The sequence below is a fragment of the Neoarius graeffei genome, chromosome 3 (assembly GCF_027579695.1).
Source record: "Neoarius graeffei isolate fNeoGra1 chromosome 3, fNeoGra1.pri, whole genome shotgun sequence".
In the NCBI taxonomy this organism is placed as follows: domain Eukaryota; kingdom Metazoa; phylum Chordata; class Actinopteri; order Siluriformes; family Ariidae; genus Neoarius; species Neoarius graeffei.
Window position 1 is genome coordinate 68,802,960 of NC_083571.1, and position 14,942 is coordinate 68,817,901.

General features: G+C 41.1%; 1 protein-coding gene across 1 annotated transcript; it reads right to left on the minus strand.

Annotated features, from left to right (window-relative positions):
- Positions 1 to 897: 897 nt before the first annotated feature.
- On the minus strand, positions 898 to 3,742 carry LOC132882583 (uncharacterized protein K02A2.6-like). The gene has a single exon (XM_060915675.1). It carries the CDS (start codon positions 3,679 to 3,681, stop codon positions 898 to 900), a length of 2,784 nt encoding a protein of 927 aa, XP_060771658.1. The 5' UTR covers positions 3,682 to 3,742.
- Positions 3,743 to 14,942: the final 11,200 nt, after the last annotated feature.

Here is a 14,942-nt window from a genome sequence, read left to right on the forward strand (position 1 = left end):
CTTCAACTCAAATGTTTCTGTTTCACTCGAAATGTTTCAGGAGCAATGTTCCAGCAACATTATGAAACAGATGCTACCTTCAGATGGGGTTGTGTGTTTACCACATGGATACTGTATATCGACAAATTTTTCAATATTATTCATGCAGTGAAGTTTTCTGGAAGGAGACATGTGTTTATGGAACATTTACAGAAGAAGTCTCCAGTGTCAGTGTTTTGCAACTGTCAGAGGTAAAGCAGTAACTGTTTTCTCACCGTTTTCATGTTTGTCAGTCATGTGACAAGCTAGTTTTTTTTGTTTGTTTGTTTATTTGTGTTATGTTGCTCCCTTAAGGGTTCATAGTAATCATTATTACTTGATAAACACAGAGCACGGAGGACAACGTCTTACAGCTGATTCAGTTACTTCTTTATTATTGAACGTCGCTATGGTTACACAGGAAGATTCCCTTATGCGCTCGTGGCAGTCTGTCCTCTGGAGGTAAGTATTACTAATAGATAATCACGGTACATACATAACATATCTCCTCCCCACTAAGATTTGTTGTCAATAACAAAACATTACTTCAGACTAACATCCAGATAATTATATCGTATTATATAAACAATTATATGTGTCTTTTAACTACAAAGATTTAAGATTCGATCTTCAATTACTACTGACACATATGACTAGAAACATGTTAGTTAGATTATGGCTGATAACCACAACATTGAACAACATCCTGCAAAGGCATTCTTTTTTTTTGTTTGTTTGTTTGTTTGTTTTAAAACATCACTATGTCACATTCTTTCATCATTTTTTTTTTACATACACATACAATGTAAACATTTTTTTTTACAACATTCAGCAATGTCAACATTTTTTTTTTGTAAGATTCTTTTTTTTTTTTTTTTTTTACTGCACACCGTAACGTGCTGGCGGGCGTGTGATCCTCACAGGATAACGTCGAACAGTCTCTGTCTCTGTACAAGGTGTGTGCATTGTTTCGGTGGACTGTGGTGCAATGAGTGTTTTGGGTGATCTGTGTGGTGTGGGTGATTGGAATAGTGTGGGTGGAATGATATCAGTATCCTCCATCTCTTGAGGTGTACTTGTGTTAAGTGTGTTACCTGCAGTGGTGGTCAGAGGTAGTGACAAGGGAGGACTCACAGGAAGGTTTCCTGCAGTCCCTAGTGTGTCTGACTCGGGCCGAGCCAGCATCTGGTCAACATGGCGTTTCCAGACGCCTTGTGTTCCTACATTCACCTTGTAGGAGACTGGTCCGGTCTTGTGAATCACGACAGCTGGTGTCCACTTATCCTCCCCCCTCCTATAATCACGCACGAGCACTGGCTCGCCAACGTCAAACTGTCTCTCTTTTGAGTGCAGCAGACGTCGCTGTAGCTGTGCATCTTGTGACTGGTGCACAGCTCCAGCAACACTTGGCTTCAGGAAATCCAGTCGAGAACGCAGCTTGCGTCCGATGAACAGCATGGCTGGGGAGTCCTTTGTTGTTGCATGCGGCGTGTTGCGGTAGGTCAGGAGGAACGTGTCAAGACGCTGTTGCACTGGAGCAGTTCCTCTGGAAGATTTCAGGGCGTGCTTGAATGTTTGCACGAAGCGCTCTGCCAGGCCATTGGAAGCAGGATGGTACGGTGCTGATCGAATGTGCTTGACTCCATTGGCTTTCAGGAACGTGCTGAAATCTTCAGAGCAGAACTGGGGGCCATTGTCGCTGACAAGGTTGTGAGGAATGCCATAGCGACTAAAGAGTCCCCTAAGCACTGTGATGGTTTTGGAGGATGTAGTGCTGTCCATGATGTGTACCTCTGGCCATTTGGAGTGTGCATCTACGATGACAAGGTACATGTGTCCTTCAAATGGGCCAGCAAAGTCCACATGTATGCGTTCCCAGGGCCTGGTTGGCCACATCCACGGGTGTAAGGGTGCTTGAGCAGGGTCTTTCTGCACTCGTTGACAAGTGTGGCATGACTTAGCTTTGTGCTCGATGTCGGAGTCAATGCCAGGCCACCAGACGTAGCTGCGAGCTAAGCTCTTCATCCTTACTACACCTGGGTGTGCTGCGTGTAGCTCTTCCAGCACACGGGGGCGCAGCTTGGGTGGCACAATCACTCTCAAACCCCACATGAGGCATCCGTGCTGCACAATTAGATCATGCTGTCGGTGGTGATAGGGTGACAGCTCATCACCTGTGTTCTTGGCTGCTGGAAAATGCCCAGTGGTGACCATTTCCAAGACACGAGACAGGGTGGAATCAGACATGGTGTGGCGCTTGATCACAGTGCTGCTGACGGGTAATGTCTCTAGCTGTGATGTGTAGAACACGTCTACTGCTCCTGGCTTCTCACTGTGAGCATGAGGGAGTGGTAGCCTTGACAGTCCATCAGCGTTGGCATGTAGGGCACCTTTCCTGTACTCGATGGTGTAGTTGTGAGCAGAAAGCAGGAGGGCCCAACGTTGCATGCGAGCTGCGGCCATTGATGGTGTACTTTTCACTGGACTGAGGATGGTGGTTAGTGGGCGATGGTCAGTAAGCAGAGTGAATGTGTTGCCATACAGGTACTGGTGGAATTTCCGTACGCCAAACACTATGCCTAAAGCTTCCCTTTCAATCTGAGCATAGTTACGCTCAGCTTTACTCAGGGTCCTCGATGCATAAGCAATTGGTCTTTCTTTGCCATCCGGCATGACGTGGGAGAGCACAGCTCCGACCCCATAGGGTGAAGCATCACAAGCAAGACGGAGAGGCAGCTCAGGGTTGTAATGAGTGAGCACCTCTTGCGATGTTAAAAGTGTCTTTGCTTGCTGAAACGCTGACGCACAGGCTGATGTCCACTGCCACTTTTTCTCTTTGTTAAGTAGCTCATTCAGCGGTTGTAAAACTGTGCTCAGGTCAGGGATAAAGCGTCCATAGTAGTTCAGCATTCCTAAGAAAGATCTGAGCTGACTTATGTCGGCTGGTGCTGGTGCTTCTATGATGGCACGTACCTTCTCCGGTGACTTGTGAAGCCCAGCAGCGTCGATGATGTGGCCCAGGTATTCCACGGACTCCTGGAAGAAGAGACATTTCTCCTTCTTCAGGTGCAGGCCGTACTCCTCTAGCCTGCGCAGGACAGCATCCAGGGTGTTCAGGTGTGTCTGCTTATCAGGACCACTGACAAGGATGTCATCCAGGTAGCAGTGAGTGTGTGGAAGGCCGAGGAGCACCTGGTCCATTGCCTTCTGGAACAAGGCGGGCGATGACGCTACACCAAACGGCAGACGGTTGAAGCAGAAGAGTCCCTTCTGCGTTGAGATGGTAAGTAGCTTCTTGGAGCTCTCTTCTACTTCCATCTGTAGGTAGGCGTTAGATAGATCTAGCTTACTGAAGTGTTGACCTCCAGCGAGAGAAGCGAACAAGTCCTCGATGCGTGGTATTGGGTACTTGTCAACGCACAGAGCTGAGTTAAGGGTGACTTTGAAATCCCCACAAAGTCTCACGGTGCCATCCTTTTTGTTTACGGGCACCACTGGTGTTGCCCAGTCACTGTGCGACACTGGTGAGATGACGCCTAGCTCAGTGAGGCGTTTCAGCTCGGCTTCTACTCGCGGTCGGAGAGCATAGGGCACATTGCGTGGTGGGCAGAATTTGGGTGTGCTGTCTGGTTTGAGAGTGAGCCTGGCTTTCACTCCTCTCATGGTGCCTAATTTGTCAGAGAAAACAGCGGAGTGTCTCTTTAACACTGCCTCTAAACTGTCTGTCTCTCTGTGCTCAATTGCATGTACAGTCTTTAAATCTCGCCAGTTCAATTTGACGGCTCTCAGCCACTCCCTGCCAAACAATGGTGGTGCATCCCCCTTCACCACATACAGTGGCAAGTCAGCATGTTGCCTATTCAATTCTACTTGCACTGTAATTACGCCTTCAGGTGCCAATGGCTCTCCTGTGTATGTCCTAAGGACAATATCAGTGGGTTGCAGAGGGAATTTATGCAGTTTTCTTTGGTACAGTTCGTATGGAATGAGTGACACAGCTGCCCCTGTATCCAACTCCATCTCCATTCTCTTCCCATTGACTTTTGGTTTTACTGTTATGCGTGAGTATTTGCCCTTCTGTGACACTGCATACAGTCCCAAGTCACTGTCACTGCCTGATCCTGTTCCCTCACTATCACTTTCATTCGCCTCGACGTGATGTATCCTTTTCTTTTTATCTTTCCCACTGCGTCTGTTACTGTTTTTCTGTTCATGCTTTCCCCCTTTCTGTTTGTATTCTCTCTCGTTGTTACTTTTTGATTTACTACTTCTGCACATTAATTTCGTGTGGCCCTTCCTCCCGCACTGGTGACATTCGCGGTCTTTATACCAGCAGTTGTCATCATTGTGATTTGCTTTCCCACAGCGGCGACATTTCTCACTTTGGGAGAACACCGCATTCACTTTCAGGGAGCTGCTCAACTGCTGTACGTCGCGTGCTGCTGTCTCGGCTGACACTGCCACTTCCACTGCCCTTTTAAACGTGAGCTTATCCTCTGTCAATAGGCGCTTCTGTACAGCTTCGCATTTCAGCCCACACACGAATCTGTCCCTTAGTGCGTCTTCCAAATAAGCCCCGAATTCGCAGTGTTCTGACAGTCTTTTTAGCACTGCTACGTACTGCGCTATTGTCTCCCCCTCCCCCTGATTTCGCTTGTGAAATCTAAACCGTTCAGCTATAACAAGCGGTTTCGGAGTGAAGTGGTCTTTTAGCACAGTCACAATATCTTCGTACAACTTTTCACCGGGTGTCACGGGAGCTACCAAACTCCGAAGCAGTCCATACGTTTTTGGTCCCATTACGCTAAACAGCACTGGCAGTTTCTTAGCAACAGTAATGTCATTGGCCAAAACGTAGTGTTCAAAACGTTCAATGTAAGTTGCCCATTGCTCACCAGACTCGTCAAAAATGTCCATATGTCCAATTATTCCAGCCATTTTACTTCTTTCTGGAATTGTTTACACAGTTGAAACACTTGAGACACTTGTTGAAACACTTGTTGAATCACTCACTGTTCCTCCTCGGATGACAGTTGGTGCCGTTAGCACATTAGCTAACCACTTTGCGTGCGTTCTTTAAGCCCAAAACTCACAAAAACTGACTTGTCATTCAATGACAGTTCATGGAAAGTCTTCCGGACTACACGACTCGTCGCCAATTTATGTTATGTTGCTCCCTTAAGGGTTCATAGTAATCATTATTACTTGATAAACACAGAGCACGGAGGACAACGTCTTACAGCTGATTCAGTTACTTCTTTATTATTGAACGTCGCTATGGTTACACAGGAAGATTCCCTTATGCGCTCGTGGCAGTCTGTCCTCTGGAGGTAAGTATTACTAATAGATAATCACGGTACATACATAACAATTTGTTTTATTAAAAAAGACAAATCCTAGTGAGTGAAAAACTGTTTATAGCAATGATAATGTAGAGTTAGACAACATTAAATGTGACTCGGAATCATGGCCGTAGCCAGCTATGAAGCCCCTGAGGTCCGGACCTCGGTCATTTTTAAGAGCTGAAAATACATTTGTATGCTAAATACAACCCCGATTCCAAAAAAGTTGGGACAAAGTACAAATTGTAAATAAAAATGGAATGCAATAATTTACAAATCTCAAAAACTGATATTGTATTCACAATAGAACATAGACAACATATCAAATGTCGAAAGTGAGACATTTTGAAATTTCATGCCAAATATTGGCTCATTTGAAATTTCATGACAGCAACACATCTCAAAAAAGTTGAGACAGGGGCAATAAGAGGCTGGAAAAGTTAAAGGTACAAAAAAGGAACAGCTGGAGGACCAAATTGCAACTCATTAGGTCAATTGGCAATAGGTCATTAACATGACTGGGTATAAAAAGAGCATCTTGGAGTGGCAATGGCTCTCAGAAATAAAGATGAGAAGAGGATCACCAATCCCCTAATTCTGCGCCGACAAATAGTGGAGCAATATCAGAAAGAAGTTCGACAGTGTAAAATTGCAAAGAGTTTGAACATATCATCATCTACAGTGCATAATATCATCAAAAGATTCAGAGAATCTGGAAGAATCTCTGTGCGTAAGGGTCAAGGCCGGAAAACCATACTGGGTACCCGTGATCTTCGGGCCCTTAGACGGCACTGCATCACATACAGGCATGCTTCTGTATTGGAAATCACAAAATGGGCTCAAGAATATTTCCAGAGAACATTATCTGTGAACACAATTCACCGTGCCATCCGCCGTTGCCAGCTAAAACTCTGTAGTTCAAAGAAGAAGCCGTATCTCAACATGATCCAGAAGCGCAGACGTCTTCTCTGGGCCAAGGCTCATTTAAAATGGACTGTGGCAAAGTGGAAAACTGTTCTGTGGTCAGACGAATCAAAATTTGAAGTTCTTTATGGAAATCAGGGACGCCGTGTCATTCGGACTAAAGAGGAGAAGGACGACCCAAGTTGTTATCAGCGCTCAGTTCAGAAACCTGCATCTCTGATGGTATGGGGTTGCATTAGTGCATGTGGCATGGGCAGCTTACACATCTGGAAAGACGCCATCAATGCTGAAAGGTATATCCAAGTTCTAGAGCAACATATGCTCCCATCCAGACGACGTCTCTTTCAGGGAAGACCTTACATTTTCCAACATGACAATGCCAAACCACGTACTGCATTAATACAGCATCATGGCTGCGTAGAAGAAGGGTCCAGGTACTGAACTGGCCAGACTGCAGTCCAGATCTTTCACCCATAGAAAATATTTGGCGCATCATAAAACGGAAGATACGACAAAAAAGACCTAAGACAGTTGAGCAACTAGAATCCTACATTAGACAAGAATGGGTTAGCATTCCTGTCCCTAAACTTGAGCAACTTGTCTCCTCAGTGCCCAGACATTTACAGACTGTTGTAAAGAGAAAAGGGGATATCTCACAGTGGTAAACATGGCCTTGTCCCAACTTTTTTGAGATGTGTTGTTGTCGTCATGAAATTTAAAATCACCTAATTTTTCCCTTTAAATGATACATTTTCTCAGTTTAAACATTTGATATGTCATCTATGTTCTATTCTGAATAAACATATCTGTGAAGATACTCAGTCATCCAGGTACATAGTAATCTGTGGTTGGTAGAAGGGAGCAACTGGACTTGCTTGAAAAGTCTTGAAGACGTTTCGCCTCTCATCCGAAAGGCATCCTCAGTTCTGTCTGTCTCTGTTCAGTGATGGTCGTTCCAAGTTGACAAAAATGAACGATCCTCTCTGGCTAAGATGTCTGCCAGTTTTCTGGAAGTCCTCTCATACTCCCGCACTAGTCGAGGGGAACTCATCCAAAAGTGCGTAGAAACATATCTGTGAAGATACTCAGTCATCCAGGTACATAGTAATCTGTGGTTGGTAGAAGGGAGCAACTGGACTTGCTTGAAAAGTCTTGAAGACGTTTTGCCACTCGTCCGAAAGGCATCCACAGTTCTGTCTGTCTTTCTCTGTTCAGTGATGGTCGTTCCAAGTTGACAAAAATGAACGATCCTCTCTGGCTAAGATGTCTGCCAGTTTTCTGGAAGTCCTCTCATACTCCCGCACTAGTCAAAGGGAACTCATCCCAAAGTGCGTAGAAACATATCTGTGAAGATACTCAGTCATCCAGGTACATAGTAATCTGTGGTTGTTAGAAGGGAGCAACTGGACTTGCTTGAAAAGTCTTGAAGATGTTTCACCTCTCATCCAAAAGGCATCCTCAGTTCTGTCTTTCTCTGTTCAGTGATGGTCGTTCCAAGTTGACAAAAATGAACGATCCTCTCTGGCTAAGATGTCTGCCAGTTTTCTGGAAGTCCTCTCATACTCCCGCACTAGTCGAAGGGAACTCATCCCAAAGTGCGTAGAAACATATCTGTGAAGATACTCAGTCATCCACGTACATAGTAATCTGTGGTTGGTAGAAGGGAGCAACTGGACTTGCTTGAAAAGTCTTGAAGACGTTTCGCCTCTCGTCCAAAAGGCATCCTCAGTTCTATCTGTCTCTGTTCAGTGATGGTCATTCCAAGTTGACAAAAATGAATGATCCTCTCTGGCTAAGATGTCTGCCAGTTTTCTGGATAAAAAAATAAAGAATAACATTAAAACGTCTCCGTAAAAAGTGCATTGTTAATTATGTTAAACGTTGATTCTGTCTTCTGTGTCTGTTTCATGCGCGTGGCTCTGAGACCAAGAACAAAAATGAATGAGAGCATGACTTGGGGGAGGAACGCAGTGCATTAGACACAGTTTTTTCATGGTCGTCATCAGCGCACTTTCATTAAGCTGTTAAATTTACATTTTCAAAGCAGTGCAGTTTTGTCCTCATTGCTTGGGCCAGATCAAACCATTAAACAAGCTTAAATTATTCTTACTCTTGCCACATACATGATTTTTTTGTTTTCAAAACTGATGATATTCAGTTCAAACACCATTAAAAGTAATTTCAGCAATAGAGCTCTTGTGTGACGTGTAATTCACCCCTGTCATTTTAATATGTCGAAAATATTTCATCGCGCGCTTTGCGCACACATCATGGACCTCGGTGATTTTAAAATCCTGGCTACAGCCCTGCTTGGAATGGATAAAAAGTAAAATGTCATAATTGTAAAATTGCTGTAGTATGAGAGGAATAAAGCATGGCACGGTGGTGCAGTGGTTATCGCTGTCACCTCACAGCAAGAAGGTTCTGGGTTTGATCCTCATCACCCACTGAGGTCTTTCTGTGTGGAGTTTGCATGTTCTCCTTATGCCTGTGTGGGTTTCCTCAGGGTTCTCTGCACTGTAAAAAAAATATTTGTTGTTTTAACTTAAAGTTAGTGCAAGGGCTGCCTTAAAATTTTGAGTTCACTGGAATTCACATAGTAAGTTAAATTGTTGTGAACTTACTATATTAATTTCAGTGAACTCAAAATTTTAAGGCAGCCCTTAAGGCAACCCTTGCACTAACTTTTTTAAGTTAAAACAACAAATCATTTTTTACAGTGTGGTTTCCTCCTACAGTCCAAAGACATGTAGATTCAGTCACCTGGTTACTCCAAATCCCCCACTGGTGTGAATGTGAGTGTGATGGTTGTTGGTCTCTGTGTTAGTCCTGTGATAGATTGGTGCCCCGCCCAAGGTGAACCCTGCCTCTCTCCTGAAGTCAGGCTCCAGCTTCCCTCACAACCCTGACGAATAAGTGCTATAGATAATGAAAAGATGGATGGATTATTTCCCTGTAACAGCACAAAGTGTGTTATTCCTTCCATCATCTACTACTGCAAAAGTGTACACAGGCTACACTTGGCTGTACATTCATCTCTAATGTGTAATTTTGATGTAATTATAAAGAGAAAATGTCACTTCCGCTATATGCAGAGCTGACTTTTAAACAAATAAGTACTTCCTTTACCTCCCTCTGTTTCAGACTCACAGGAACAGCTTGTGCTGTCAAAATAACAAGAAAAAGCTGAGAGAATGACGAGTTCTCCACAAAGGAAATTTTCTTCAACAGTAGAATAAAAGCATAATAGTGGAGCTCAGTCAGCTGAGTGTAGACAGACTGCAACACCGGTGAAGAAAATATCAGCCTTTCAGAAGACAACATCCAGAAGTCCACAGAGTTTGGTCACTGTCCTTCTGTAAATCCCATGAAAAACACCAGCCACTTCTCCAAGAAGCCGTTTTCCCCGACTCTCAAAGCAACAGAAGAAACCAATTCCACTCCAGGCCAATGCATTCAGAAAAGACACCAAACTTCATCAAGTGTGAAGTTTTTCTATCTCCAGAAAGTCAAAAAAAAGTGGAATGCTGGGACCCGACAGGCACAGGAGAGCGGGAGATGGATTAGTTTTGCATGGCACTGAAATGAGAGTCTTGTTTCTCGAATCAGTTGTATTATTTTCTCCCTCAGCAGCCTTCGCACACACCACCCTGTCCGAACAGAACGCTTTCTCCTGCCGGCCTGAGAAACGTGGCATCATTCACACATCCACAAATCCATAAAAATCTTCATTTCGAAGGTCAGTTTCTTTTGATGTCTGTCATGAAAAAAAAATCATGGTGCTGGTTCCAAATCTATGGAAGCTCTGTGCTGCCATGCATGAAATAAAAAATCCCATCAATATCACGTTATTACAAAGATATTATATTGTTATGAGAAAAATATCATGTTATGTGAACATATCACGTTACTGCATGAAAAATAACAAGAAAAAAAGTCATGTTATTACAAAAGAAAAATCATGTTATAATGAAAAAGGTTATGTGAAAATATCAAATTATTACATGATAATATAACATTGCTACAAGGTAAATATGTTATGTGAAAATATAACATGATTAGAAAAAAAATCACATTACAAGAAAAAGCTCATGCTATTATATGAAAATATCACATTATGAAAAAATCATGTTATTACAAAAAAATCATATTAATACATGAAAATATAACAACATTGTAACAAGACAAACATCATGTTATGTGAAAATATCACATTATGAAAAAATCACGTTATTAAAAAAGTCACATTGTTACATGAAAATATAACATTATTACAAAAAAATTATGTGGAAAATATTACATTATTATGAAAAAATTGCATTATTACAAAAAATGTATTCCAAGAAAAATCTCATTATATGAAAAAATAACAGTATTACAAAAAAGTCATGTTATTACATGAAAATATTACATTATTACAAGAAAAATTGTATTATGTGAAAAATGACATTATTAAGTGAAAAAAATTCATATTTTTAAGAAAAAACACAGCTAGATTTTACCAAATATTGTGTTACTCAGACAAAATGTTGTGTCATTCCATGAAATATTGTGTACAAAATGTGCCAAAAGTAATGACCTGATCTGATTTTTACAGTATTGTCTGGTTACCAGTTCATACGTCCTGGTAAGCAGTGGCGCTGACAGAATTAATGAAATTTTACTTCATGCTTGATTTATACCACAACAAGAGTTTTCTGTCACTCAGCAGTGTTAAAGGTTTTTGTCATTAGTGTCAGAATGTTATGAAGGATTCCCAGCTCACAGCGTTTATACAGATGTGAAAATTTGTCAGCTCTCTTCCAGGTCGCTTTATTCCTTGCCAATCAACATGAACCTCATGGGGAAGTTTGTGGTTACAAATGACAGCTTTTTAAACATCTCCACACTGAGGATGGTGTTATGCAAAACACTGCTCGTGTTCTGATCCAATGTCCTCATGGAGCGGAGCTGAGATGCAGGACTCACCCATGTCCGTAGAATTAACAGTGAATTTATGTAAAATCATGACATAAAAAAACTGTAAATACAAAAACAATGAAGCAGTGTGTAATTTACATCAATATACAAAACTCCTAACCAAATACCACTGTTAATTTAACAGTAAGAATATGTTGACTTGATCATATTTTTTTGTAGAATTTACAAATTGTTGTAGTTTAAACACAGACAAACTGTAATACTAAAACATCTCATCTCATTATCTCTAGCCGCTTTATCCTTCTACAGGGTCGCAGGCAAGCTGGAGCCTATCCCAGCTGACTATGGGCGAAAGGCGGGGTACACCCTGGACAAGTCGCCAGGTCATCACAGGGCTGACACATAGACACAGACAACCATTCACACTCACATTCACACCTACGGTCAATTTTAGAGTCACCAGTTAACCTAACCTGCATGTCTTTGGACTGTGGGGGAAACCGGAGCACCCGGAGGAGACCCACGCGGACACGGGGAGAACATGCAAACTCCACACAGAAAGGCCCTCGCCAGCCCCGGGGCTCGAACCCAGGACCTTCTTGCTGTGAGGCAACAGCGCTAACCACTACACCACCGTGCCGCCTAAAACAGAATGTGATAGTTAAAATTACATCATTGACCTGTTAAAAAAATGTCAGTAGAGGCTCTCCGGCACATTTCGTAAAACTCTAAATCAAATAAAATATCTGTCTAGTAGATCATTGCTTGTAACCATCATTTTGGAGCCACAAAAACCAATAATCGAGAACACTCGCAATTCATTCCTAGATGCTTTTTTATTGTACAATGAATATCCGTAAAATTAACAGTTATGTATTGATTATTGTACATTGAATACCTGTAAAATTTACATTTAGTTATCATTAATTGTACTACATGGAATCCCAGTGAAATGTACAAGTTATTATGTAATGTTGTTTACATTTCACTGTATTTTTAACAGGATTATTCTGGCAACCACAGCTGCCAGTATTTTTCCGTAAAAACAATGGATTTTTTTTTTTACAGTGGCTGGAACCCACATTCAAACGTTATACCCATCACTCATTCTTATGCCCGATTTCCTCCAATATTCTCTGCTATATTTTCACGTAATAACATGATATCTTTCTTGTTACAATGAAATATTGATGATGTTTTGTTTTATTTCATGCGTGGCAGCACAGAGCTTCAGTACAAATCCAGTGCTGTCACAAAAATATTACAGCAACACAAAGATGAACAAAAGAGAGGTTTAAATGCACAAGAGAGCACAAAGTGAGGTATCCATCATTTCTGTGTAAGAGTAAGCGAAATATGTTTAAAAATGTCCATGCTTACAGTGTGTTGCATAAGTATTCACCCCCTCTCCCCCTTGAACTCTCCCACATTTTATCGTATTACAACCTGGAGCTAATTGGGTTTATATTTTACGAGTTCACATAAAGTATCCCATAATATTGAAATGGGAGGAAAAATCAATGTAGTTTGCACAATTAGTTACAAAAACAAAACATAAGAGTTGTTTATGCTTAAGTATTCGGCCCCAGTGCTGTGAAACACCTAAATTAGTTTGAAAAACAAATTAGTAAATTCATTCTAGCTTGATTATGGGGAACCGTGTCTCTAATATTTCTTACTATGAGATAATTATAAATCAAATCTAAGATTATTCAGCTGAAGCTTTAAATTTTCTTGTTCTGTTGGCAGATACTTTTCATTCTTTCCAGAAGAAATTATTCATTAATTCTTATTATTTATTATTTTACAATGCTTAAAATTAGACAGAAATGGGCATTGAACAAGACAATTTCATATGATTAAAAATGTCTACAAATAGGTTTCATAAGCATACTGTATATTTGGTATATAAAAGTCTTCTAATCAGAAGTATGAGATCAATTTGATTAGATTCAAGGTATTTTACTTATTTAAGAGTGTCATGGTGTATCAACTCCCATTAATGTTTGATTAAAAAAAAAAAAAAAAACCTTGTTGAAATCCATGTTGAAGGTTCAGCAAGTGTGTAAAAGGGTTCTGTGGTCTGATGAGACCAAATTGGTACTTTTTTGTGGTACATCTGCTGGAAGCCCACCAACATAAGAACATCATCTCTGCTGTGAAGCATGGTGGTGGTAGCATCTTGTTCAGATTTACCATCAGCATCTTGCCTTCTTAACTTTTCTTCCAACTTTGTCAATGTCTAACTTTGTTTCTAGGAACTGTGCAGTAACTTATCTAAACCTACCATAAAGGACCTTGTTGCAGGGCTTTCCCCAGAAAAAAATATCAGAGCAGTGCCACTGATATGGAGCCCCAAAGACTGTTAGAGGGGTCCAGGGGCATGCTCCCCTGGAAAATTTTGAAGTTAGAGACTACAAATGGTGCATTCTAGGACTGATTAAAGGCACAATTCAACATTATTATTATTTTTTTTTTTTTACCTTGTCAAATATGGAAGGGGCAAAATTTAAAGAGCAAAATTAGATTTCAAATGAAAACACTTCATAACAAGCCTCTTCATTTTCCAATTCCAGGATGCCAGAGACAGAATCAAGGTCAAGTCATGCAACAGCGCCATCTATTGACCAGCACCTAGAATGTGGTTTTATGTGTGGTTGTGAATGTCAGTCAGTGCACGCAGCGAAGCCCTTTATTTTCACTTCATGGGTTGAGCACCAGGACAGTCTAGACCAGGGCTATTCAATTAGTTCATAATGAGGCCAGTTCATAAAAAGTATCTCAAATGAGGGGCCTGAGAAATACCACTTGAAATATGAGTAATCACATTAACAGCTATAGATACAGTACAACAGCAACAACAACAAAGGAGTTCTTGTATATTGTTTTTGTAACTGCATAACATCAGTGCATTGTATTGTTTTAAGACAAAGGCCCAAGCCTTTCTACATTCAAATGGAATGTTCAGAAATCAGTCCAAGTGATCCATATCACATTGAGAATTTCATTCATTTAACTAAGACTTAACTGCACACAACTGTACCAACAAAAACAAAAAGACAAATGCATAGTATGGAATGGCCCAGAGGAAAATATTACTGCTTACAACAGTCTTGTCTTTGTCTCACAGAAATAAATACGATCTTAGTGCATTCTGATCTGTTTCTCCTAAAGTCCCTTTAGGAGCAAAAGAATAACAGAAAAGTATTTTAAGATCTTAAGTTGAACTTAAATTTGACTTAATTGGGCTTTGATGATAGACTATTTCTTAGGAGTTTAAATTAAGAAGTAAAGTTATGAAACATTGACCAGACCTTAATGAATTCTGACTTGTTTCTCCTAAAACCCATTTAGGAGAGAAAGAGAGAGAGAAAAGAACACAAAGAGAGAGAGAGAGAGAGAGAGAGAGAGAGAGAGAGATGTAAGAGCTGATTTGTTTCTGAAAGACAAAGATAAGACTTGTAAGAAGCAATGTTTTCCTCTGGGGAATTATATGACAACACATCAGTGCAGTGTTTTATCAAGTCAAAGTAATTCTACTGAAATTGCATCAGACATTTCAAAAATCAGCCAACATTTGCTATCTAATGAGAGAAGTGATTTTTTTTTTTATTTACTGTAGCAAGAGCAGTGAAGTCAGGTGTATATGTGGTCAGGGCAATACGCATCCAGTGGTGCAGACTGTGGGCAGTGAGGGATGCGTGATTATTAGTTTTAATGGCATTCATGTGTGAGAAT